This window comes from Sabethes cyaneus, chromosome 2 (genome assembly GCF_943734655.1).
Source record: "Sabethes cyaneus chromosome 2, idSabCyanKW18_F2, whole genome shotgun sequence".
In the NCBI taxonomy this organism is placed as follows: domain Eukaryota; kingdom Metazoa; phylum Arthropoda; class Insecta; order Diptera; family Culicidae; genus Sabethes; species Sabethes cyaneus.
Genome location: NC_071354.1, coordinates 12,695,858 through 12,719,981, shown reverse-complemented (window position 1 = coordinate 12,719,981; position 24,124 = coordinate 12,695,858). Strand labels below are relative to the sequence as shown.

The following is a 24,124-nucleotide window of genomic DNA, read 5'->3' as shown; positions in this document are numbered from 1 at the left end:
CGCAGGCTACGACGAGGCGCGTGGATGTTTAACTGCTCAAAGAGGTAACTGTATAGACGGCCCCCGTTAGTAAGTCGAAAATAAATAATCTTCGCGACAGTACGCTTCTTTCTGCTAGCGTACTGAGTCTTATTAACCGGCAACGATTTTCATAGGCAGGAAGACGTAGCGAGTTCTGCCATGGCAAACGGCGCAGAGCATACCGAATGAATGCATGTTGAACGCTTTCAATTTTATTGGCGTGAGTAATATTATATGGTGGCCAACCGGTGCGGCATACTCCAGAATACTGCGAGCAAGAGAGCAATACAGCGTTTTCAAGGCATAAATATCTTCAAAATCAGCGGCAACCTGACGGACGAAACCAAGATTGGCGTACGCTTTGGACGAAATCGTGTTAATGGATTGCGTGTTAGTGGATTGCGAAGGCGGCAGTATTGGTCTTGGTCTTAGACTTGGCCCTGGATTTACTCTTGGTCTTGGTCTTGGACTTGACCCTGGATTTGATCTTTATCTTGGACTTGGATTTGGTCTTCGTCTTGGTCATGGTTTTGGTTTTGGTCTTAGATTTGATCTTGGTCTTGATTTTGGTCTTGGTCCTGAACTTGGGTTTGGTCTTTGTCTTGGTCATAGTCCTGTTCTTGATCTTGATCTTGGTCTTGGTCTTGGTTTTGGTGTTGGTTTTGATCATGATCTTGATCTTGGTTTTAGTCTTGGTCTTAGATTTAGTCTTGTTCATGATCTTGGTCTTGGACTTGACTTTGGATTTGATCTTTGTCTTGGACTTGGATTTGGTCTTCGTCTTGGTCATGGTCTTGATCTCGATCTTGGTCTTGTTCTTAGTCTTGGTCTTGAATTTGGTCTTGGTCTGGTTCTCAGTTTTGATCATGGTCTTGGTCTTGGCTTTGGTCTTGGCTTTGGTCTTGGCTTTGGTCTTGGTATTGATCTTGATCTTGGTCTTGGCCTTGGATTTGGTCTTGTTCTTGATCTTGGTCTTAGTCTTGGACTTGACTCTGGATTTGATCTTGGTCTTGAACTTGGATTTGGTCTTCGTCTTGGTCATGGTTTTGATCTTGATCTTGGTCTTGTTCTTGGTCTTGGTCTGGGATTTGGTCTTGGTCTTGTTCTCAGTCTTGATCTTGGTTTTGGTTTTGGTCTTAGATTTGATCTTGGTCTTGATTTTGGTCTTGGTCCTGAACTTGGGTTTGGTCTTTGTCTTGGTCATAGTCCTGTTCTTGATCTTGATCTTGGTCTTGGTCTTGGCCTAGGATTTGGTCTTGTTCCTGAATTTGGCCTTGGTCTTGGACTTGGCCCTGGATCTGGGCTTGGTCTTGGACTTGGATTTGGTGTTGGTCTTGGTTTTAGTCTTGGTCTCGGTCCTCGATTTAGTCTTGTTCTTAGACTTGGATTTGGTCTTGGTCTTGATCTTGGTCTTGGACTTGGCCCTGGATTTGATCTTTATCGTGGACTTGGATTTGGTCTTCGTCTTGGTCATGATCTTGGTCTTGAACTTGGTCTTGGTCTTGGATTTGGTCTTGGTCTTGTTCTCGGTCTTGATCTTGGTCATGGTCTTGGTCTTGGTTTTGGCCTTGGTCTTGGTCTTAAATTTGGTCTTGGTCTTGATTTTGCTCTTGGTCCTGAATTTAGTCTTGGTCTTGGATTTGGTCTTGGTCTTGATCTTGGTCTTGGTCTTGGTTTTGGTCTTGGACTTGGATTTGGTCTTGGTTCTGGATTTGGTCTTGTTATTGATCTTGGTCTTGGACTTGGTCCTGGATTTAGTCTTGATCTTGGTCTTGGTCTTGGACTTGGCTCTGGATTTGGTCTTGGTCTTGGTTTTGGTCATGGTCATGGTCTTGGTCATGATCTTGGTGTTGATCTTGGTCTTGATATTGGTCTTGTTCTTGTTCTTGGTCGTGGTCTTGGTCGTGGTCTTGTTTTTATTCTTGTTATGCTTGCTTTGCTTCTTCCGCTTCTGCTTTGCTCGTAGTTTTTAATTTCTTATCCTTCATTCTGAAATGAATTTGTGTAATTGTTTCTTGCTTTATGACCCTTATTAAAAGATTCAAAACTTTCTAGCCAAAATCACTGAACTGGTTTAAAACCGACATGGAACGAAACGTAATGAGCTTTTCTGCAATATCAAGCGAAGCTGGATCGAAGCTCATAACTTTTATGATTGCAAAAACAATGAAAACAACCGTTCTCTCGCATTTGTATTGTATAGAGACTGAGGAGAGCCCAACTTTTTACCTTTGTTATACTATATAACAAAGGTTTAGGAATTGGTCGAAAAACACGAAGTTGATCTAAGGCCCGGAGGGCCGAGTCACATATACCAATCGATAGGGTTCGACGAATTGAGCAATGTCTGTGTGTGTGTGTGCGCTGCTTATTTTCTATCACCTATTTCTCGGAGATGGCTGAACCGATTTGCCTGCTATTACTTTTGTTTGAAAGGTATTATAGTGGAGAACATTGCTGTGCTATCTGTTTCGTGGTCCGACTATTCGTTTAAAAGTTATAAGCAAGAATGTGAAAACTACGTGACACGATTTTCTTCGGAACCACACAATCAATTTCAACGATCTTAGTACCAAATGAAAGCTCTTACTATTGCTAAACATTGTGACAAGTTTTATTGAAAACAAACAAGTGGTTTAAAAGTTAGCCTTAAAAAACCAGTTTTGACAAGGTTCAAATGATCGCCTGTTTCTCAGAGATGGCCAAACCGATTTATGCGCTATTAGTTTCATTTGGCAGGTAATATAGCCGGATAGATCACTATTGAATGGTTTTTTGATTGGACGTTTAATTTGAAAGTTATGAGCAATCGTATACACCACACCAAAATTAACAATTATTTATAATGATTTTAACCAAGATAATTTACCTAATTTCAATTATTTTTATATCAAACGAGAGGTTTTGACACTACGAATATATATACAAAATTGCATAAGAATTGGTTTTACCGGTCAAAAGATATTAACACTCGTGCCAACTTTTGTAACACGGTTACTCGCGCGCACAATAGCCCAAACCAAAGAAAACGTGCGTATTAGACTTTTGACTAGGAAAACTTGGTTTAAAGTTTATCAAACCTTTGGGAGAGTTTCTCGAAATTGAATGCTCTATCGTCTGATAGAATTTAAATTTTGATTAATCCCCATAAAAGTGAAATAAAAAAATTATTTTTCTTCAGTTTCAATATAACACATTAATAAGCTCTGCAAAGTTTTAGAGCATATCATTACAAGAAATTTTGCTGAAGACAGTAATCTTCTATCTCTTCAGCGAAGTTAGAGAAATTTTATTTATGGTATATGCATTTGTAAAATCAGTTTATCTATTTTAGCTCTTTTTGTAATTGTTATATGACTTTTTTGTGTATTACAAAGCTGTTCAAACAGTAAAAATACACAACTTTGCTGAACATAGTATCCCTCTACTTTGAACTTTGATCATAAAAGACTCTGATTTTGACCCCGAATTACTCGACTACCAACAGATGGATACATTTTATACATTTTACATTTGCTGATAGTTTTGCTGCATACAGACACCATTTTTCCATATGAAGAAACGAGAGAAAATTTCAGTTGGGGCCAACTGCGGTACACCTTAATGCTGCTAGCTTCGTTTCTGTAATGTCGATTTATGCTGATCTATTTTCCCAACAATTTAACGTATTAATGCATTGAATAATTATGACATTTTTCTCATAACAAGTTTATTGAAAAATATACGTTAGATAAACAACGATTTGTAACTTTATAACACTATGGCGTTCAAAAACCTACACGTGTTGTATAAAATACAACAGCGTGAGTAACCGAAGGTTAATAAAAATTGATGAAATTTATTCAAGAAAACTTTATTATTGTGAATCAGATAGAATGGCATGACAGGAAATTATGCATAGTTCAAAAACTCATAAACTAGACCTTTACTACGCAATGTATATGTTAAAGAATATTATTTCTTCTTACAACTTACTTTTACTTGCATTTACCCACATTAGTAACAACTTACTCAGCAATTTCATAAGAAAAGGTACTATCAAAATTTATAAGTGCCGTAAAACGGGCTAACATTGATCACCGGTGTAACATTGATCAAATGGACCATTCGCATAAATAAGTGAAATAAACCACTACTGCCAACTTTCCTGAACTGATCAATGTTTCCCCGTTTTACAGTACTTCTATTTCGTTCAAAGTTTGTAAACTTATTGAGTTTCCAAAAATTTTATGTAAACAAACGCACCACGCAAGCTTAACCAATAGATGATTTATTTTCCGAGGACTTGCCGATTTCTATCTAATAGCAAGTAAGACCGTATAACAAAGGTTCCTTTCACCACTAGGTGGATTAAATCAGGTTTTATATTTTTCTAGGTAACTGAGGCTATTTGAGATACAGAATGACGAATGAAGAATGAAGTTGGGTCAATGAACAATGAAGTATGAAAAACGAAGAATGATAAAATAAACAATGAAAAATGGTTAATGAATGATAACTTTGTGCTGAATTACATATGTGAGAAATTATTTACACTATCTTAAAAATTGAAAAAAATTTAAAACCAAAAGTCTAATAAAAATAACGTAACAATATCCGTTGATAAGCTTGAATACAGGATGAAAAACGAATAAAATGAATTTTGAATATTCGTTGTGGCTCCCTTTGGTAGAAGTACAACTCATGAAAGAGAAAGGTTTCCTAAAAATACAAACACAGCTAAATTTCATTTAAAATATATTATATTTTCTGTCATAGTCGTATCAATAAAAACTAATATTATTTTAATTGGACATTATTACTTTTATTTCATAAGATACACATGAAACTGCATTTCGAATGCAGACGCATGGTCCGTATCATAGATAAAAAATCGGGTTGCGCAATCCTACTATATTGAAAGTAAGAACTAACATATTTACTTACTTCAATGTCAAATTGTATAAATTTTCAATTCAACTCAACTCCAACTCTTCATACATATATCTCTTTATACATAAAATAAACTCACCAACCGTCAACGCGTCCAATATCGTGAGCTACCTCTTTGTTTGTCGTTTAGTGGATCAACCGTAACACTTCAACACCACACAAAGGCTTACCTAAAAGAGAAAAAAAAAACAGCTTGTGTAGTATTCATTAACCCCACTATAAAATAGTCAGTTAAGCTAAATTCCAACGCACATTCACCGCTGCCCTATACCCGAATCAACTAAATAACACACACCCACTGGCACGCGAAAATCTATTGAATAATTCAATCTACTGCACAAAACAAACTAAATTATTGTCTGCGTCAAGAGCAAAACATTTTTCCCCCACCCACCCTACAACAGGTTCATGTATAGTAGTAGCGCTCGCGTGATAACAAAGCCATTCGAGCTTTCAGTTTGCATTTGCAAACCCGCCAAAAACGCGTACACCATCACTAACCCCCGTCCGCCCACCGGACCCATTCAGCTGACCGTTCACAATATTCGCATGTGCACGCGTTCGAAAAGTTCTCCCCCCCCCCCCCCCCAAACTCCAAACTTCATTCACACCGCGGCCAAGTCCGCGGCTCAATTCCCCCGCGTTCATTTTATGAGGCACCCCACGTTTCCAGCCGCGCCATGCGAGACTTTGAAAGCGGTTAGTATATTTTCACAAAATGTAATGCAATCGGAGAAAAAGACAGCAAATCACATTTCCTGCCAGCCAGTGCAGCCAGAGTGGCACTGCCAGTGATGCCAGTCGGTGGGCACGTGAAAGCACACGGGGGGAAATACGATTGTTACAAGTTTCCGAAACACAAACCGCTCGGCCCGGCACCAACGAACCAACGGCGCTCTCGACAGCATCCGCAAATAATAGTTTGGTAAAATTCGGCTTCCACCGACTGCATTGGTTTGGCCGGTTCTGTAGGACTTCCGGTGCGCCGGCGACAAACCCGTCTGCAATGTTCACTTTTTTACCTCTCCTATCGCTGTGCGCTGTGTTTATTTGTTGCGCTGCTTTTCGCTCGATTTTAATTTAAATAAAACCGGCCATGCTAATTTCAGACAAACACACACAGCGAAAGCTATAAACATGATTTATTGTTTAATTAAATTTAACTTTTCGACGTACATATTTTGTCCGTTTTGCGCTGTCGTGCGGTTCGCTCCCGGACAAGTCTTTCGCCGGGTTTCACATTCCGTCGTTTGCTCGCCGACTGCCGGATAGTGCCGGAATGCAACAAACGGGTTGCACAGTTTGACCATGCCGACGACGGACGGCGCTTGGAATGGAGATGAACGGCAGCAGCACGGAAACCATAGTAGCAGCGTGATTCAAGGCGAATTGCAGGATATGTATAATTCCGGCAGACTCACACTTTCCCTGCTCCGCTGCTGGTAAGTTTATTAACAAACACCCTGATTTTCTGTGGGAAATCACATGCACACGAGCTGTCGTCGTCATGTGGATTTTACGGTCGCTCAAATGGCACACTCTCTCTCTCTCTGTGTGCTTATCGGAAGTGTCAGATGTGGCCGATAAAGTTCTATGCGGAAAGCAGGAACATAATTCTTTCGCTGCTAGCGCGCAACCATGTGAAATCTTCTTAATCCAAAGCAAATTGGGGCAAATTATTCCGTACTCTCGAGGTTTTACTTCAGTTATAGAGAAGAGTAGCAATAGAAGCCAAAAATTAATGACCGAATTGTGTTGCAAGAAGTATTCATATAATAAAAGTTTTCGTGTACGTTGTTATGATGCATAGCATCGTGAACGTATTATTATGATGCCTGTACTCTTGTGATTATTATTCCTGTATACTTTGAAATAGTTGAAAACATTTTATTGAAGCAAACAAACACGAAAAGTTTAAAGTTTGACATAAATTTGCCTTTCTGGTTGTCACACCACTATACTATGAGCACCGGAATTCTCTCTATATCACGGTAGCTATCAAGAATTTTTTATTTAAAGTATTCATAAAATGGCATAGTAATTATTCGAAGCTATGCTGTCGCTACTCGCATAACAAAAGTCCCATTTTCTATGGAGTTTTTCATATAAATGCGATTGTTATGCGAGCAGCGGCAGTATACATGCTAGTAAATTAAATGGAATTTCAAAGAAGTTAATATAAATTCATTAGGTATAGCTTAGGTTTGTTACAGTTATGATCAACAGATAAATCTTACCTATCATCAATTATCATTATTATAACAATGAACCATGCAACGCTACCACTGCAGTACACTGAAAGAGAAACTACGAAACCACGGGCATTACAATCATAGTGACAATCAAAATACATAAAAGTTTACGTAAAAGATTTTGACAATTTGATACCTACAACATGGACCTATTCCTATTAGATTCACAAGAATAGGCTTGTTTCCCAGCGATTCTTGCGAATCAATTTTGAAAGCAGGATTGCGGCAAACAGGCCAGGCGCCTCCATCAATTTACAAACAAATGGTGACGCATAGTTAAATATTTACAGCGTGCCGGACATTTTAGAAATTCACCTGAGAAGACTGTCAAATTGAAGATTTCCAACAAATGTTAAAAATGTTAAAAACCGTAATAAACGTAATCTAAAATTTTTCTTACAATGTTCCAAGATACGTTTTAATAAATGGTCAATATAAATATTCGGGCATTTATTAAAACTATCGAAAAGAACTCCATTAAATTTTGTACATGAGCATGGCTATGGACTTATGAATGAAAAAAATATTTAAAAATTTCGGGGTCTCCTATATTCCCGTAGGAAAACTTCCGATTTCCGAGCAGCAATCCACAACACATATTATGTGTAAAGGTTTTTTCGCAAAATTGTGCATGGCAGTTAAAACTGCAAAGAAGAGTCGAGAATTTTTTCAAATATTTTTTTTGTTCTCTAATATTAAATCTCTTAATGACGAAATTTTCACGATAATGTAATCTTTTCTTGAATTATATTATCATGTCCGATCATGTCAGTCAATTATTTTTGGCTCTATAATGTGTCCAAATAAGTAAAAGGGGTTGCATTTCTCTAGACATGTAGACCGATTACAGTTGTGCAAGTGACTGCGAGACAAGAAGGGGGTCCACCGAGGAGGAATACATAGAAAAAAAGCTTTATTTGGCTTCCGTTATAGCACTTTTCAGAGAGCAAACAGATGCATAATTGGCTACGTGACAGAAGGGGGAGCTGACTGGAGAGGAACCAACAGGAGTTGGTTGTTGTACCTAAATTACAGCTGGTGCGAACACCAAATGAACACTGTGTCATCCGGAGCGAGGGGTCCAAAATCGGTGTTACAATTTAATGGTACAGCAATGTACAGATATGAAAACCTGGTAAAACCCAAACGACTCAATTTGTATATTCGATGTTTAAACGCAAGCGCTCTCTGCTAACTATTTTCTATGTAAAGTTTATCTGCGTGATCTCATGTATTACTGAATGCTAAATTTTTATATCTGTATATATAAAAGTGAGCGTGAGTATTTTTGTATGTTTGTATGTTTGTATGTTCCACCATAACTCCAGAACGCCTTGACCGATCTCCACCAAACTTGGCACACATGTTCCTTGATTTAAGAGAATCAGCACTAGGGGGTTGACAAAAGAAGGGGGGTTTATAACAGGGGGTGAGCCCTTAACTCCGAAATGTCTTGACCGTTCTTCATCAAAGCTGGCACACATGTTCCTTGACATAAAAGAATCAGCACTGGGGGGTAAACAAAAATGGGGGGGAGGTTCCTAATAAGTGGGAGAGGGTCCCTAACAGGGAGGGAGGCCATAACTCCGAAACGACTTGACCGTTTTTCATCAAACTTGGCACACATGCTCTTTAACATAAGAGAATCAGCACTAGGGGATCAACAAAAAAGGAGGGGGGAGGTTTCCTAATAGGTGGGGGAGGATCCCTAAAAGGGGGAGGCCATAACTCCGAAACGGCTTGACCTTTTTTCATCAAGGCACAGATGTTTCTTGACATAAGAGTAGGGGAGTAGGAGGAGCTGTTGACAGGAGGTTGCTGACGAGAAGGGGGGAGTAACGCCCATATGACTGTAGCAATTTATCCGAAAAATAGAAAAAATCAGAATACGAAACACTAAATTGCAATGCTCGCAGCTATAGATTTGTCAAGTGTAATTATGCACCGAATCAAAATGACCCGTATAAAAAGTGTTCGATCATTAGTGCTAATTGTTGTTGGCCGACTCTGTTTGAGTCAGAGGGGTAATCATTCAAACGGTGTGGAGTTGATCTGAGAACACCATGTTTTTCCCACGGTCAACTTTATGTGGCATGTTTCAGAGTAGGCTCAGCTAATAATTTGTGCATACTTGCTCCTGGTGGTGAAACTAAAAACATTATTTACACACAAGTTTTCTCTTGAAGTGAGATGAAAGGAATGTAAGGTTTGTTGTATCCATGGAAGAAACACCGTTGCACCTTCTACTTTTTTGTTAGGATGGCATGTAGTACTAAACTAATAAATAAATAAAAAGCTGTGTTTAGAAAAGTACAATAACAAAACTGTTCATTTCCTATGGGTGGGGAGGCCATTGTTAAAAGTTGAAGGTGCAACTAGGAGAAAAGGCTTTGTTTTTTTTTATAGGGTTTTATAGGGATTTCCGTAAAGAAAACAGATGTGCAGGTGGCCGGGTAGACAAAAGAAGGTGAGCTGACAAATGGGGAGGAACGTCCGAAAGAGGAACAAGCGTTGTATTTTTGCATTATAAAGATTTCGGTTACAATAACCGATGTACGAGTGGCTGTGAGACAAAGGCTCCCCGAGTAAGATCGGGCATTCAGCTAGTATGAATATTATTTTAAGTCATGATGAATTAAAAAGCCTGGGAGCTACCTTCCGTTTTTGAAACTTGACTTTTTGTGTTCCTCCCTTCCCTTTTGAATAAGTTTACGACATGACCCCGTATAGATTCATATACATACTAGTAAATAAAAGAGAAAAACCCATTATGTGGTGGTTTATTCACGAAACTTGCCAAAGTGACGTTCAGTAACCCGATGCTTGTTTCTATCGCACTGACCTTGTATATAACAGTCTATCTTCTCGACAGCAAAGAGCAGACAAAGAGCAGTCATACAAGAATAATATTTATTTATTTATTTATTTATTAATATAATATTCATCTGACTAATTGTCTTAATGAAAAATTTCGAAAAGTGACACAAAAATATTATAGTCTACACAATAAAAGCTTTTGTCGAAATTTGTTAGACGGCACACCAAAGTCAAACAGGTCTTCTACTGTACGAAAGGTACGCATGCAGGAGGTTAACGGTTCGTTGGATCCAAACGTCGTGCGGTGAAAACGGGGCTGAAGCAAACCGTTAGAACGGAGGGTACGTTGCGCGGCACGAAAGTTGAGCTGCGATAGAATTCTCGGACTATCGATTTCACTATTTATCACTTTTGCTACAAACATTGCTTGCTCAATCTTTCGGCGGCGTTCAAGAGTGTCGATGCCAAGAAGGCGGCAGCGGTCGGGATACGGGGGCAAGTTCGCCGGATCACGCCAAGGTAGATCACGTAGTGCGAATCGGAGGAACCGTTTTTGTACACGTTCTATTCGCAAGTTCCAAACAAGTTGTTGAGGACACCATACTAAACTTGCATATTCAAGTAGCGGTCGCACCAGTGAGCAATATAAGGCCTTTACGCAAAGAGGATCGTTGAAATCCCGAGCAATTTTCGAGATGAAGCCAAGCTGACGTGTTGCCTTAGCGATGACGTCTGTGCGGTGTGAATTGAAAGAGAGCTTCGCATCTAACAAAACACCCAGGTCGCTAACGTGATCTACTCTTGCTAGTTCCTGGTTGTCGATCTGATACTGGAACACTATTGGATTCATAGTGCGGTGAAAGGTAATAACATGACACTTAGCTATACTAATAAGTAACCAGTTACTACGGCACCAGCTTACGATATTGTCGCATAGGAGTGTATGGTGCATAAACGGGAGTGATAGAATTGGGAGAATAAACAAAAGTAGGTGTTAGACTAATATAACGGACAGCAGTAGTTTAGTGAGTGTTGAGTGAAACATTCAGGTACCGTACCGAACGAGTATAGGTTCGAGCCCCACCCCGATATATTTTTGGTCAATGATTTGATCGAAATTTTTCCAGTTCATCCTATTAATCATACTTTGCATCAGACACTTCTGTCCTTTCCAAAATAAAACATTAATTAACAGATTTCGCAACCAGCTGTCCTGAGTACAGGACAATTGCAGGGCAAGTGCTACGATCGTATTGACTCTAACAGCCTCTCCCAGCTGAGATTCGAACATACGATTGACTTGGTAGACCACCGTCGTACCTTGAGGTCATCTGGGAGGTCACAATGATACCTTATGTATAACTTAAGCGTTCCTTTAAGCACATTAAGTTTGAGTATTACGAAAGCTTTAACTTTAAGCATACAAAAGCTTAGAGCAGCGAACGGGACCGTGCGCTCTGCTCATGGAGATTGCTAATTTGTGGTTGTGTTACTGGTTTGCTTTCCCCCGGTTTGAAAAACTCCGCAACAGCACAGTGGGAAAACCTCCTACAGCAACAATAAATCGCGTGTGAGCAATGGGTTTCCAGTAAGGCGTAGAAGTGCGTAGTAATTAGAGATGACTTTTGTAATCACAAAAGCATGTTTACCGGAACTGTCAAATTATTTGACGTTACTAGGTTTGTTAGAATTTATGAGCGAAATTAGGCGCTATAACCTTGGCCAATAGCAGCCGGGTTTTTGGAGTGAATGCCATAAGTTCAACCCCAAGCCCTGAAGGTCCGGAGTATCACTTAAGGGTAAGCGGGGCAAGACCGCCCACTTAAGCAAAACCACCTGTGTAAAAAAAAGTTGTAGCTCAATTTCTAATTTATCTGCTTTAAATGAACAATTGATCTGTTACCTACATGTAAAAAATAAAAACATAAATATCTGCAATGATTTTCTATTTTTTATTGCGATTTGAAAACACGTCAAAAAAAAAGAGTATTTTTTCCATGCGGGGTGAAACACGCCCACTAACGGGGTAAAACCGCCATAGCGTATAACTTTAACAATATTCAACCGATTTGAACGAAACTGGTGGCATTGGATTCGTGAATTTATCTAATTTAAACAAATTAAATCAGTTTGACATCAAACAATACATGGTTCCCCCAGATTCGCAATTTCGAAAGAGTGTCCGGCAACCACTCGTATTGGAAGAATATCAGTAATATTGGTACCAACAATCTTGAAATTGATATCGTATAGTTTCCTTAGACAACAAGATGGATCGAGTTAGGTATCCTGGAGTCAATCTTTAAGGACTAGAGAGGATCTAAGATAAAATATAACAATATGTGTATTAAAGTTCCTGCAATTGATCCGGTAAGTCATTTTTGACATTTCAAATTGTTCTGATTGATAAACCAGATACATATTATTTTTGCATTGCTACGAAAATTTGCTATATTTTTATTAAAAAAATGTTTATTCCATGATATTTGTTCCAAGAGGGAGGAACTATTGAAAAAAGCTATATCCGAATAAACAAAGAAATGTCCATAGCGCCCGCAGGGAAAATTGGCGAATTAGATTTTTTCAAACAGTCTACCAGCTACAAGTTAAGCACATTTACATTGTTTTATGTAAATCTGAGATTCTTTGGTCCAAACTATGCAATAATTTTAAAAATCTCCTTATCGCACTAGCATTATGAACGACGGTCTTGCGCCGTTCGTTGTGGGCGGTTTTACCCTCAAATGTCCGATTTACACATTTCACTATTTATATCAACAAAACTGCATGAACAGTTACCTAATTTAGGTACTGTCGGATGAAGACAGGATCAGAGATGCGATATGGGTTGGATTTACTAAAAGTTTTAACGTTTTGAATAAAATAAACCCTAAGTTCTGTGGGAACAAAGTTATAAAAAACGAAACGATTATAACGAAAAATCTGTTTTTATTTATTTCTCCGATAGTTTATACGATATTGCTGTACAAGGTATTGTAAAATATTGCGTACGCATTCAGTAATATGACTGTCATCAACATTTAACACCAATTTGAGCAAGGCCCTGTAAAACCATGGTGGGCGGCTTTACCCCGGCGGGCGTTGTTACCCCGTTTACCCTTAACCATTATTAGCATAGATACTCCCAACGAACACAAAGTTAAAATTACTCAGAGACGGTTGGTACGAGACGTTCCCGTTTCTTCATCCCTTGTTGATTTAGAAATGCATCTATGTATTAATTGCTTATTCACACAAGATTCAATGCGTATAATCGTCTTTGCGGAAATACTTCATAGTTGATATTTGATCTTTGATATTTTGCAAATGTTAATACTGACAAGAAAATAATTTGGAATATCTCTATAATTAGAAATAATTAAAATTACTTCCAGGAATTCTTTATTGTGGCTGTGATGGTATTAATAAGAATAAAAATAAGAATAAGAATAAGTTACTAAGTTTGTTAGAATTTATTCATCTTGGCGTGTTGATATAATATCGAAGATGTTGAAATTCGGCCAAATTTGACATATTTTTGTATATTTAGTAATAATCTAGGATAAGTGACTTCTTATAATAAAAGCGGCTACAGACAAAATTCGCCAGCCCAGTCAGCTTTGGGGTACGATGCTGGCCTTCCAGTAAGCAATTTGGTTTGTATCAGTTGCAACTGAGAAATATGAAGTCATGTTTGTAATTCTATCTTGCATTTTATTTTCAGCGGTGTGATACTCCTGAATATATGACAAAATACAATTATTAATATTACAATCATCTATACTGTTTTATAATTCATAGTCATGCATTTTATAGGAGGACACGCACGACTACAAAACAACTTACTGTTCACTTTGCTTTGACATAATCTAATCATTATGCAATTCCAATGTAAAATTGACATGCGCACAACTTACTGCAATCTATCTTCTACGATCTTGCGTTATCTGGGCTAACAAACCAGTCATCGTGTGTTCGAATCTGGGCTGGACGGTGCTGCTATAGAGTCAGTAGGATCATTGCACTAGGCCCATAATTGTCCTGTACTCTAATAAAGGATTACCTACGAATGGCCGAAACACAAATGGCCAAATCACGAATGGCCGAAACACAAATGGTCGAAATAACAAATGGCATAATATATCTAATGGCCGAATCACGAACGGCCGAATCACAAATGGCCGAATCATGAGTGACCGAATCACAAAAGGCTGATACACGAATAGCCGAACGTCATATTCGGCCGAAAATAATCACGGTACCTGCACAAATGTTGGGTATATACTGTCCTTACTCGCTCCCGCTCGTTCGGACTTAACTAAGGGATTATCCTTACTAGTCAGTAAACCTAGGAAAATGCATGCACCTAAATAGTAGTGGTCAGCGCTTCCGACGTCGGGTCACCGGCGCACACTCGCAGCCTACGGCCGACTCGCCCTAAATCATCTAGGAAATATTTGCTGCTAACACGATCAATAAACCTCGAACCCTATAATAAACGTAAATCATTCGCGCTTAGGGAAAGAAGCAACTATCTACCAAAATAAAAATTAAGACGCAGAGCATGTCTTGTTCTTCTGAAACTAAGGTACAGAATTTTTCGAAAAGCTTTTTTCCTTCACCTATCAATGACGCGGATCATCACAGAGCTGCGAGTGGAACAAAAGGCAATAGAGGGGAAAATTTTAAAGGTTTTTCAGAAGGATGTTTCAAATTCACGAAAAGAAATAGATGAAAAAAATTATTCAAAATATGTAAGGTCTCACAAAATGAGCAATAAATTTTGTTGATTTAGGCATTCCGGGAAGATTCGGCCTTTGGTGGTTCGGCCACTCGTGATTCGGTCTTTCGGGATTCGGCCAATCGTGATTCGGCATTAAGCCTTAAGCCATTAAGCATTAAGCCATTCGGCCTTTCGTGATTCGGCCTTCTGAGACTGTTTTTGGTGTTCGGCCATTTGGATTTCGGCCATTCGTGATTCGGCCATTTGTATTTCGGCCATTTGTATTTCGGCCATTCGGTACCAGCCCCTAATAACCACCTATGAAGTCTGTCGATAAAAAAGGGTTAAGTTCTAAGGGCCGTTTATACCTTGTTTGTTTCGTAACATAGCCTGGTACTGGTTTTCAAGAGGTTTATAACAGATGCGATACATCTCCTAAAAAATTATTATAAGTGAGGCGTAGTAATACAATGTATTGCAGTTCTAGAGTTCTATTAACACCCTGCCCTACTAGCACGCTAGTTACAAAGTTGTTCTGAAAACCGAAAAATGACTAATTTCAGTCGTAATCCAGTTGCTTCGACTAAATGGTCCTAAACTGTGCTTCTTGGGTGACCAACCAGATTTTTTGCTGCTATTATGATATTATGATGAACATTAGTACTCAATTCAACATCAAAAACATTTTTTATGCGAAGCCATATTGCCGTTTTCTAGCATTTTTTTGGTCGCCAAACAACAATTCATCAAAGCAAACTGTGAGTTGCGTCGGTCATTAAGCGGTCCCTATTAGCATTCTTACATAATGGATTGCTGTATATAAAAGTGAGCGTGAGCATCTTTGTATGTTTCACCAAAACGCCTTGACCACCAAACTTGGCACACACGTTCCTTGATATAAGGAGGGGGTTCATAACAAGGAGGCCCTAACTCCGAAATGCCTGGACGGTTCATTATCAAACTCTGCACACATACTCCTTGACATAAGGAAATCAGAACTGAAGAGGTTGACAAAAGGGGGAGGGGGGGTTCATAACAGGTGGGAGGTGAGGACGATAAACGTGAGTATGAATGTATGTTCCGCCATAGCTCCGGAACTTCTGGACTGTTCTTCATTAAACGTCGTTTGTCAAACACATGTTTGTTGGCATGAAAGAATCAGCGCAGGGAGATTGACAAAAGAGGGAGGCGTTCTCTTACAAGAAGAGATGAAAATTTAGATGGGTAAAGGGGTGCGTTTCTCTTGCATTGGAAATGATAGGATACAAGTGGCTGGATTTTTGAAAGGGGGAATAGGGTAGCCATTAACAAGAGGGAGGTTTAAAAACGTCAAAAAAGCTTTGCGTCGATTTATTGGGATTACCGAGAAGAAATCAGATTTACAAGTTGTTTGGGGACAACTCGTGGGAATTTTCGTTACAATAACAGGGGTACAAGTGGCTGAGAGACAAAAGGGCCCCGAGTAAAATCGGGCAATCAGCTAGTAAAGCTATAAAACATAAAGCATGCTGCGTAAAAGGCCAAATCACCCAGATAGCGTTATTAACTTGAAAATGTATAACCATAAACAAAAAACGTAAGGTTTTACTATCAGATCATCCGCATCGATTTGATTTACAGTGAACATAATAAAATATCCGAAATAATACATAATTAATTTGGGGCCAGTTTAACCTTTACGTCCCCGACATCAAAAATGAAGGTACTTTCAGTTACACTTTTGGCTCTATCTCCACTGATTTTCAATCGATTTTTATGCAACTAGTCTTAAAAGAACCACATTATATTGGCCTTTAATGGAAAAATAAGCTGGTAAATTATGGTTCTATTTTCCCGGAGATGGCGGTGGGATTTTTTTTAACGTCATAAGTAACAGATGAAATAAAATTAGAAATCTGCTCAATTGACTGCGCAAAAGTTATCCATTTTTTTTTTGTAGTCATTAATAATGACTTTTACACTATCCTGTAGAGCGCTGACTTACGCCTCACACTCCGGAACATCCGTTGTCGGTTCTACCGGAACTCAAAAGTGGTCATTAATATTCTCTTCGAAAATATGACAAATGACAAATGACAGGATTTTTCAACACGAGCTCTTTAGTGCATATTTGGATGTATTTTGAGTCGATCTGGACATTACGGAACATCCGGCATCGGTTCTACCGGCCTCAAAAGTGGCCATTTGGAATTCTCTTCAAAAACATGGCAAATGGGATATCAAATGACAAGTTTCTTCAACACGAACTCGTGAGTGGACATTTGGATGTATTTTGAGTCGATCTGAACATTCCGGAACATCCGGTATCGGTTCTACCGGAACTCAAAAGTGGCCATTTGGAATTCTCTTCGACAATATGGCAAATGGGGTGTGAAAATGTCCAAATCGGATCAAAATACATCCAAATGTCCACTAAAGAGCTCGTGTTGAAAAATCCTGTGATTTGATACCCCATTTGTCATATTTTCAGGCAGATTTCTAATTTTATTTCATCTGTTACTTATGACGTCAAAAAAATACCACCACCATCTGGAATGTCTCCGGGAAAATGGAACCATAATTTACCAGCATATTTTTCCAGTGAAGGCCAATCTAATGAGGTTCTTTTAAGACTAGTTGCATAAAAATCGATTGAAAATCAGTGGAGATAGAGCCAAAAGTGTAACTGAAAGTACCTTCATTTTTGATGTCGGGGACGACAAATGTTCCATTTGTCATTAATCCGTTTCCTATGAAATCTGGAGCACAATACTGTGCAGGTCAATAATAACCATGCAACTCCATTAGATTGAGTGCAGTGGAGGCACATGTTTTTGCTACTCCTCTATGTACGAGTACAGCAATCTCTTGAATAAAAGGATGGGTGATACTTCCTTCTAATAAATCTGACTTATGATTGTCATTATGTATTAAATAACTGAAAATGAATGCTTCTCTGACAGTTGGATCGGTTGGATGAACTCTTCCTTTCTAAGTAGTGTTTCAGTTGGATTCGTCATGTTACCCCTTTTATTCTGTGGTTGATTGTGGTTGTCTTTAAGTTAGATGTTATGAAAAATCATTTTTGCTAATCATAAAAGTGAGAAAATGTCTCAGAAAATTTTGTTTTACTGGAATACAAGTCAACGAAATAATGTGTTGGGAAATGGTACAATCCAAAGAAGTCGTCGCTTATTTTAAATGTAATGATACAACTGTGCATCTTCTAGAAACCAAGACTGCTGTTAGGATGACAATTTATTATTTTTTACCTGCCAACGAACCATATTACGACGGTTGCATAATTCCTACAAAAAATATTTCAACCCCTTTGACAGGAAACATATAACAATGAGGTTTGATTTTCGCACTCCCAGCACCGGTGCCACAAACGACACATACTCGCTCAACTGCACACACTTACGCTTGAAACGCACGCTAACAATATATTAAAGCAAAGAGCTGCAAGAAACCCCTAGAATCACTTTGCATGCCATAATTTGCATCCTGTTCAATTTCCCGCGTGACACCGTTGTTTGCCATTTTGCTGCATGCATCGTAGGTTTGCGGTTTCCTCGCTTCCGTCGCCAGGGCCAATGACGCAGCTCTCGTTTGCTCTGCCGTGCGTTGCTAGATTGCTTCCACCTATGCTCGCATAGTATAGGTGACACACAAAACGGAAGGGACGGAAGGATGTGGCACCGTGGCAGTGCATTTCACCTAGAGAAGCAAGTGATATTTTTCACCTTGCAATAAAGCGTGTGTCGTAGTCATCGTCGTCGTTACACATTGCGTTCAAGTCTCGCTCGCACCGCACACGGCATAGTGGGATTAAAGTGATGTCACATTAAATGATGAAAAACTGAACTGCTCTAACTATTCTCCGATATATGCTACCACTAGTGTCTGATATTATTTATTACTCGACCATCCGCTTCTTCCGCTTATTTTGTTTATCTTCTGACTTTAGTTTTTTTCCCCAAAGCTTTTTTCTATTGTTCCATTCGACCGAATGGCGTACCATTTCTCACTTCGGTGATAAATGGGTGACACTTTTCTCATATAACCAACGCCATTTACTTCGCGAGCGGCACTGCGAATAATAGGTTTTCCCCACAAGCGTAGGAGTTACCTGCACGACCATTCAGCATAATGTGAGAATAACAAAAATAACAACAACAAAAAAAAACAAAGCACTTCCAATTCCGTTGGCGAAAAAAATATTGCTTGCTCCGCAATTTGACAACCGGGTGCAACAATAAACATCGCATCGAGGTGAAATATGCGATACGGTTAGAGTGACTTGCTTTCGCAATTTCACACTCCTTCAGACTGATGATGATTCGAGGTACTGTGAAAAATCACTGACGGTTGCCATACGATGGGGGAATGTGAAGTACCCAGGCAGCATGTTTCATTGAAATTCCGAAGAGTTGCGACAAATATAGTAGATCGTTGATTTATAGAGTTATTTCAACTGAATGGAAGCACCGATAAACCACTTCAGCTTCGATGGAACAGCACTAAAAAGCACTCGAAATCGTCCGAACAGTTTAAAGAATATTTCACCGGTATTTTCGTTCCCGGAAACTGGAAGCTTTTTCATTTTGTTACCAAACATGCGAACGTAGGTACGCCCCGCAAGCTATCCTTGCTCGGCGAAACCTCTTCAAATCAGATAGTCAATCACATCCACGAGCAGTGCAAACAGGAAAAGGTACTCCACAACCCTACAACCATTATCACCGTTGAAGGAGCAAATCGGCACAACAGCCCGGGTCTTGTCTGAAGTTGATGGGTGCCATTACCGGTTCATGTGACGCAGATCTTTTGCAAGTCACCGACGACGACGACGGTGTAGTTCCCGGATTCCAACGTAAGTATCTCAACCTGTCCGACTACCATTACCACCGCCGCCGGTACGAAACGGCAAAAGTACCCGTACTTACCCTTGCCTGGTGAAATACTAGGGAAAAAAATGTACTAGAAAAAAGCTGATTTCGAATCGAAACGCAACGAAAATATTTGCTCACTGAAAGCATCTTACGTCCGCCGTACCGGATAACCCCCATGCACAATGCTTCGTTCCTTCGTTCGTTCATTCGTTCCTTCCAAGTATTGCCCCCGGATTTGCCCGGCTGGCTGTTGTAACGAATCCTGCTAATGCACTCTCGCTTTAAACGTCTTTTGTGCTTGTTTCAAGCCGACTCGGCGGCAGACGGAAAACGTTGTCGAGGAGCTGCTTCCTCTGTCCATTTCCGCCAGACGGTTACCGTCAACTGCCCGGGGGAATGGTAGTGTAATCAGTCCACGTTTAGATGAGATTGTTATTTTTCATGATAATTTACACTATTCGATGGTTGTGATTGTCGATACAGTACGTAGAATAATAGTTTAAAAGTCGGAGAAACTTACTGTCAAAAGTTCAATTTACGAGATTCCGATTCAAATGTGGATACTCTGAACTTGCAAAGATAGACATTTATATGTTCCGCTTGTGAAGTTCTGTCTGTTTTTAAGCTCAGAACTTCTTACAGCTTTTGATTTATTTAAGGATCAATTTATACAAAAGTTATACATAATCGTTGTTAGACAAATACTGGCGATACAGCTGGTTTGCAAAGAGGCATAAAAGGAATACTGGCATTGTCATTATACTTTCCCTTCAACTAGAGCTGCATATGATATTGAACTTTGAAGGAAAAATTACCGTCTATATTGGTAAAGTGTCCAAAGTTATCTAAGATTCATACTAGTTCTTACGTTAGCACGACTACGTAATTGAAGTGTAAATTAATTATTTTGATAAAAAAAGAAAAGTCTTGGGCTTAGACGTCTTTCTTAGACTTGGCCCTTTTCTTTATCGACAGACTTCACAGCCGGCTAATTAGGGTAGAGTACAGGACAGTTACGGGGCTAGTGCAACAATCCAACTGACTCTATCTAGCACCACCTCCTAGCCGAGATTTGAACATACGACGACTGGCTTGTTAGGCCATTATCATACCTCGAAATCAACTAAGCGGTTAAAACAACTTTTTTTTTGTTAGGGAGGACTTAGACTACTTTGTCCATTGAATTGAACTTTTGTAACAACTTGGTTTCAAAATGAACAAAATTTCGATGGCGCGTTGATTTTATACACCTGTCAAACCAAAATGCACGATTAAAATTGATGCGCATATGTTGCATAACTACGGAAACTACTGAAAATTTATTATTTATTCTAACGAGGGACCATAAACATCGATTAGGATGGTCTGACAGTAAAACCACTTTTCCTGCTTAAAATAAACCTCAATAATAAAACTTCACTTTTCTGGTCACTGATAAAAATCTTCAAGTTACCAAAGCTGGCTGAATGATTTAGTATTTTACAAAGGCAATTTCTAGGCAGTAGAACAATGCGAAAAGCTTCGTTAAATTATGGCGGTGGCTATCAAGCACCGAAAAGCATAATAGGTTTTATTACTACTTCCAGTAGAGCGTGATAAGATTATATCTTTTAAAAACCTTATGAAAAGTGTGCCACTTGACTGGAAGGCAGTTTTATAGCGATCAAAAGAAAGTTCTAGTGGATCTCCTAGTTATTTTTGACGGTTTCATGAAATTCATTAGAGGAACGTAATAAAACTACATACGTTTTGGGCATACCAGAAGGGAGTAACCTGGGACCATTTCTTTTTTTTTTTAATTAATTAATTCTCAACGACGTCCTTCAGGAATCACTATTCCCATTTCGTTTCAAAGGCGAATAGAAATTTGGGGTTTATTGTAAGACTCGCCAAGGAATTCACTGATCCGTACTGTTTACGAGCATTATACTATTCCCTTGTTCGTTCCGTACTAGAAGCTTCAGCTGCCATTTGGAGCCCATATACAGCTATTTGGTCAAACAGAATCGAAGCTATTCAACCTAGGTTCCTGCGCTACGCGTTAAGAAATCTGCTTTGGAGAAACCCAATGGAATTACCACCATATGCTGAGCGTTGCCGCTTGTTTGATATGAATACCGTGGCTTAAAGAAGAGACATACGTAGAGCAATTTTTGTGGCAAATTGATAGGCAAAATTGACTCTCCTCTTATTCTCTCCCTAATCGTTATCAACTTCAGGTCATGGGAATTTTTCAAGGAACTTTAGGTCATGGGATTTTTTAAGACTGCAATATCAGCGCACTTATTGCGGCAAAAACGAACCCATAAGAACAATGTGTGACGTGTTCAATAAATTTTATGTGCATTGGAAAATGACGTCTAAAGAAATTACTCAAAATAATTCTACTCTACGTGTCACTTTATCTTCATATTTGTATCTCTTGAGACATATTCTCTCTTTATTTTCTCGTTACTCTCTCTCGTTTCTCTCTCTCTAACTTCCTTTCCTCTCCTATACACAGTAGTCCAAAAGGGAGAAAAGTGGAACTTTTTTCCTAGTATGTTTTGTTTCATTTTATCGTTTATAGTTTTCAGCACTTTTGTTCGTCGTATGAATATCCCCCTTAATCTAAAACTGTCAAAAGTTAGTCATCGCTTACTACAATAAAAATAAAAAAATAACTTTTTTGTGTTAAGAAATATAGACATAGCTTCTTTGGCAAAGTTGTAAGCAATATAAAAACAAGCAACTTTGTCGAAGAAATAAAATTTCTACCTGCATCGAGTGCTGAACTATATTCTTTAAAAATTGGTTTTTCATACTTAGCTTTTCTTAGTTGCATTTTACAAGAATACAATGTTCTAGGAAATTAGCTTCTTCGGCAAAGTTGTAAATAATGTAAAAACAAGCAACTTTTCTGAAGAAATAAAATTTCTATCTTTGACGAGTGCTGGACTATAGGGTATATTCTTTGAAATTTCTTTAAAAATTGGTTTTTCATTGGTTTTAGCGTTTGTTTAGTTAAATTTAAGCTTTATTTTTCCTTAACACCACGAGCCAAAGGCGATAACTTTGCAAGGAAAGGTCCTAGAGATTTGCAGTCTTCTGCAAAAACATGTAAGAACGTTTTGAGTCTTACAACAATCGCCTAGAACCATATATTCTTGTAAAATGCAACCAACATGAGCTTTGCAGGAAAAACTATTTTTTAAAGAATTTCCAAGCAAAATGCTCTATAGCTCTGCACTCGATAGAGATAGAAATGTCATTTCTTTAGCAAAGTTGTTTGCCTTTATATTTTCTATAATTTTACCGAAGAAACTATGTGTCTATCTACTAACACAAAAGAATGGACGTGTATCGAGCCTATAGCGAACGCGAAACATTTGAGTGGTTGGAGACAAGCGGATACCCATACTTGTCTTAAGCTTTAAGACGAATCACTGATTTCATAATTCCACTTGCCCCATTTTACCCCATAGGCTCGTGAAGCTATGGAAATTTAAAGCTTCGATATATAATAACTTAGAAAGTAAAAGTCCAAGAGATTTGTGGTCTTCTACAAAAACGTGCATTTTGAGTGCTTTGATAATTTCCTAGAACAATGTGTTCGTGTAAAATGCAACTAACAAAAGCTAAGAATGAAAAACCAATCTTTAAAGAAATTTCAAAGAATATGCCCTATAGCCCAGCACTCGACAAAAATAGAAATTTTATTTCTTCAGCAAAGTTGCTTGTTTTTACATTATTTACAACTTTGCCGAAGAAGCTATGTCTATATTTCGTAACCCAAAAATTTATTTTTTTTTATTTTCATAATACAGGTCGGACTCGATAATCCGGATGAAAAAAAAATTTTAATAGGTTTTTTGAAATGTATTTTCGTTCAAAACGTGTTTAACATTATAAAAAAAAATTTTTCACCGGGATAATCGAGTCCGACCTGTAGTAAGCAATAACTAACTATTGACAGTTTTACATTAAGGGGTATATTCATTCGAACGAAAGTGCTGAAGGCCGGAAATGATAAAATGAATGCAAAAGACGCTAGGAAAAAAGTTCCACTTTTCGCCCTTTTGGACCACTGTGCTATCCTTTCCTCTCCTCTCCTATCCTTTTCTTTCCTCTCCTATCCTTTCCTCTCCTCGACTCTCCTCTCCTCGACTCACCCCTTCTCCACTCCACTCCATTCTTCTCCTTTGTTTTCTTTTCCATCTGTTTCCCGCCCTTTGCTTCTCTTCCTTCTCTTTCTCATTCTCTCTCTTTCTCTATTTTTGCTATTTCCCTCTTCACTTCTTTTCATTTGTAGTTATTGATTCCACTACTCATTTCTGACAATATGTCTCTCTTTTTCTACCTCTTTATCTCTCTATTTTAGTCAATTTGTCTCTTTATTTCTGTTTTGGAAAATAAGTGAACGGAAGATGTGAAAAATAATTATTTGCAAGAACGGAAAAACTTCAAAATAACAACCAGAAATGTTAAATTTTATGGCAGGTTAGACTCGAACCTACCATTCTCGA

The 24,124-nt window shown here is 38.6% G+C and overlaps 1 protein-coding gene across 1 annotated transcript; it reads right to left on the bottom strand.

Annotated features, from left to right (window-relative positions):
• Positions 1-412: 412 nt before the first annotated feature.
• On the bottom strand, positions 413-1,063 carry LOC128733891 (serine/arginine-rich splicing factor 4-like). The gene has a single exon (XM_053827744.1). It carries the CDS (start codon positions 1,061-1,063, stop codon positions 413-415), a length of 651 nt encoding a protein of 216 aa, XP_053683719.1.
• Positions 1,064-24,124: the final 23,061 nt, after the last annotated feature.

Coding starts and splice junctions, on each gene's coding strand:
- LOC128733891 (XM_053827744.1), bottom strand. CDS start 1,063: ATGACCAAGACGAAGACCAAATCCAAGTTCAAGACCAAGATCAAATCC.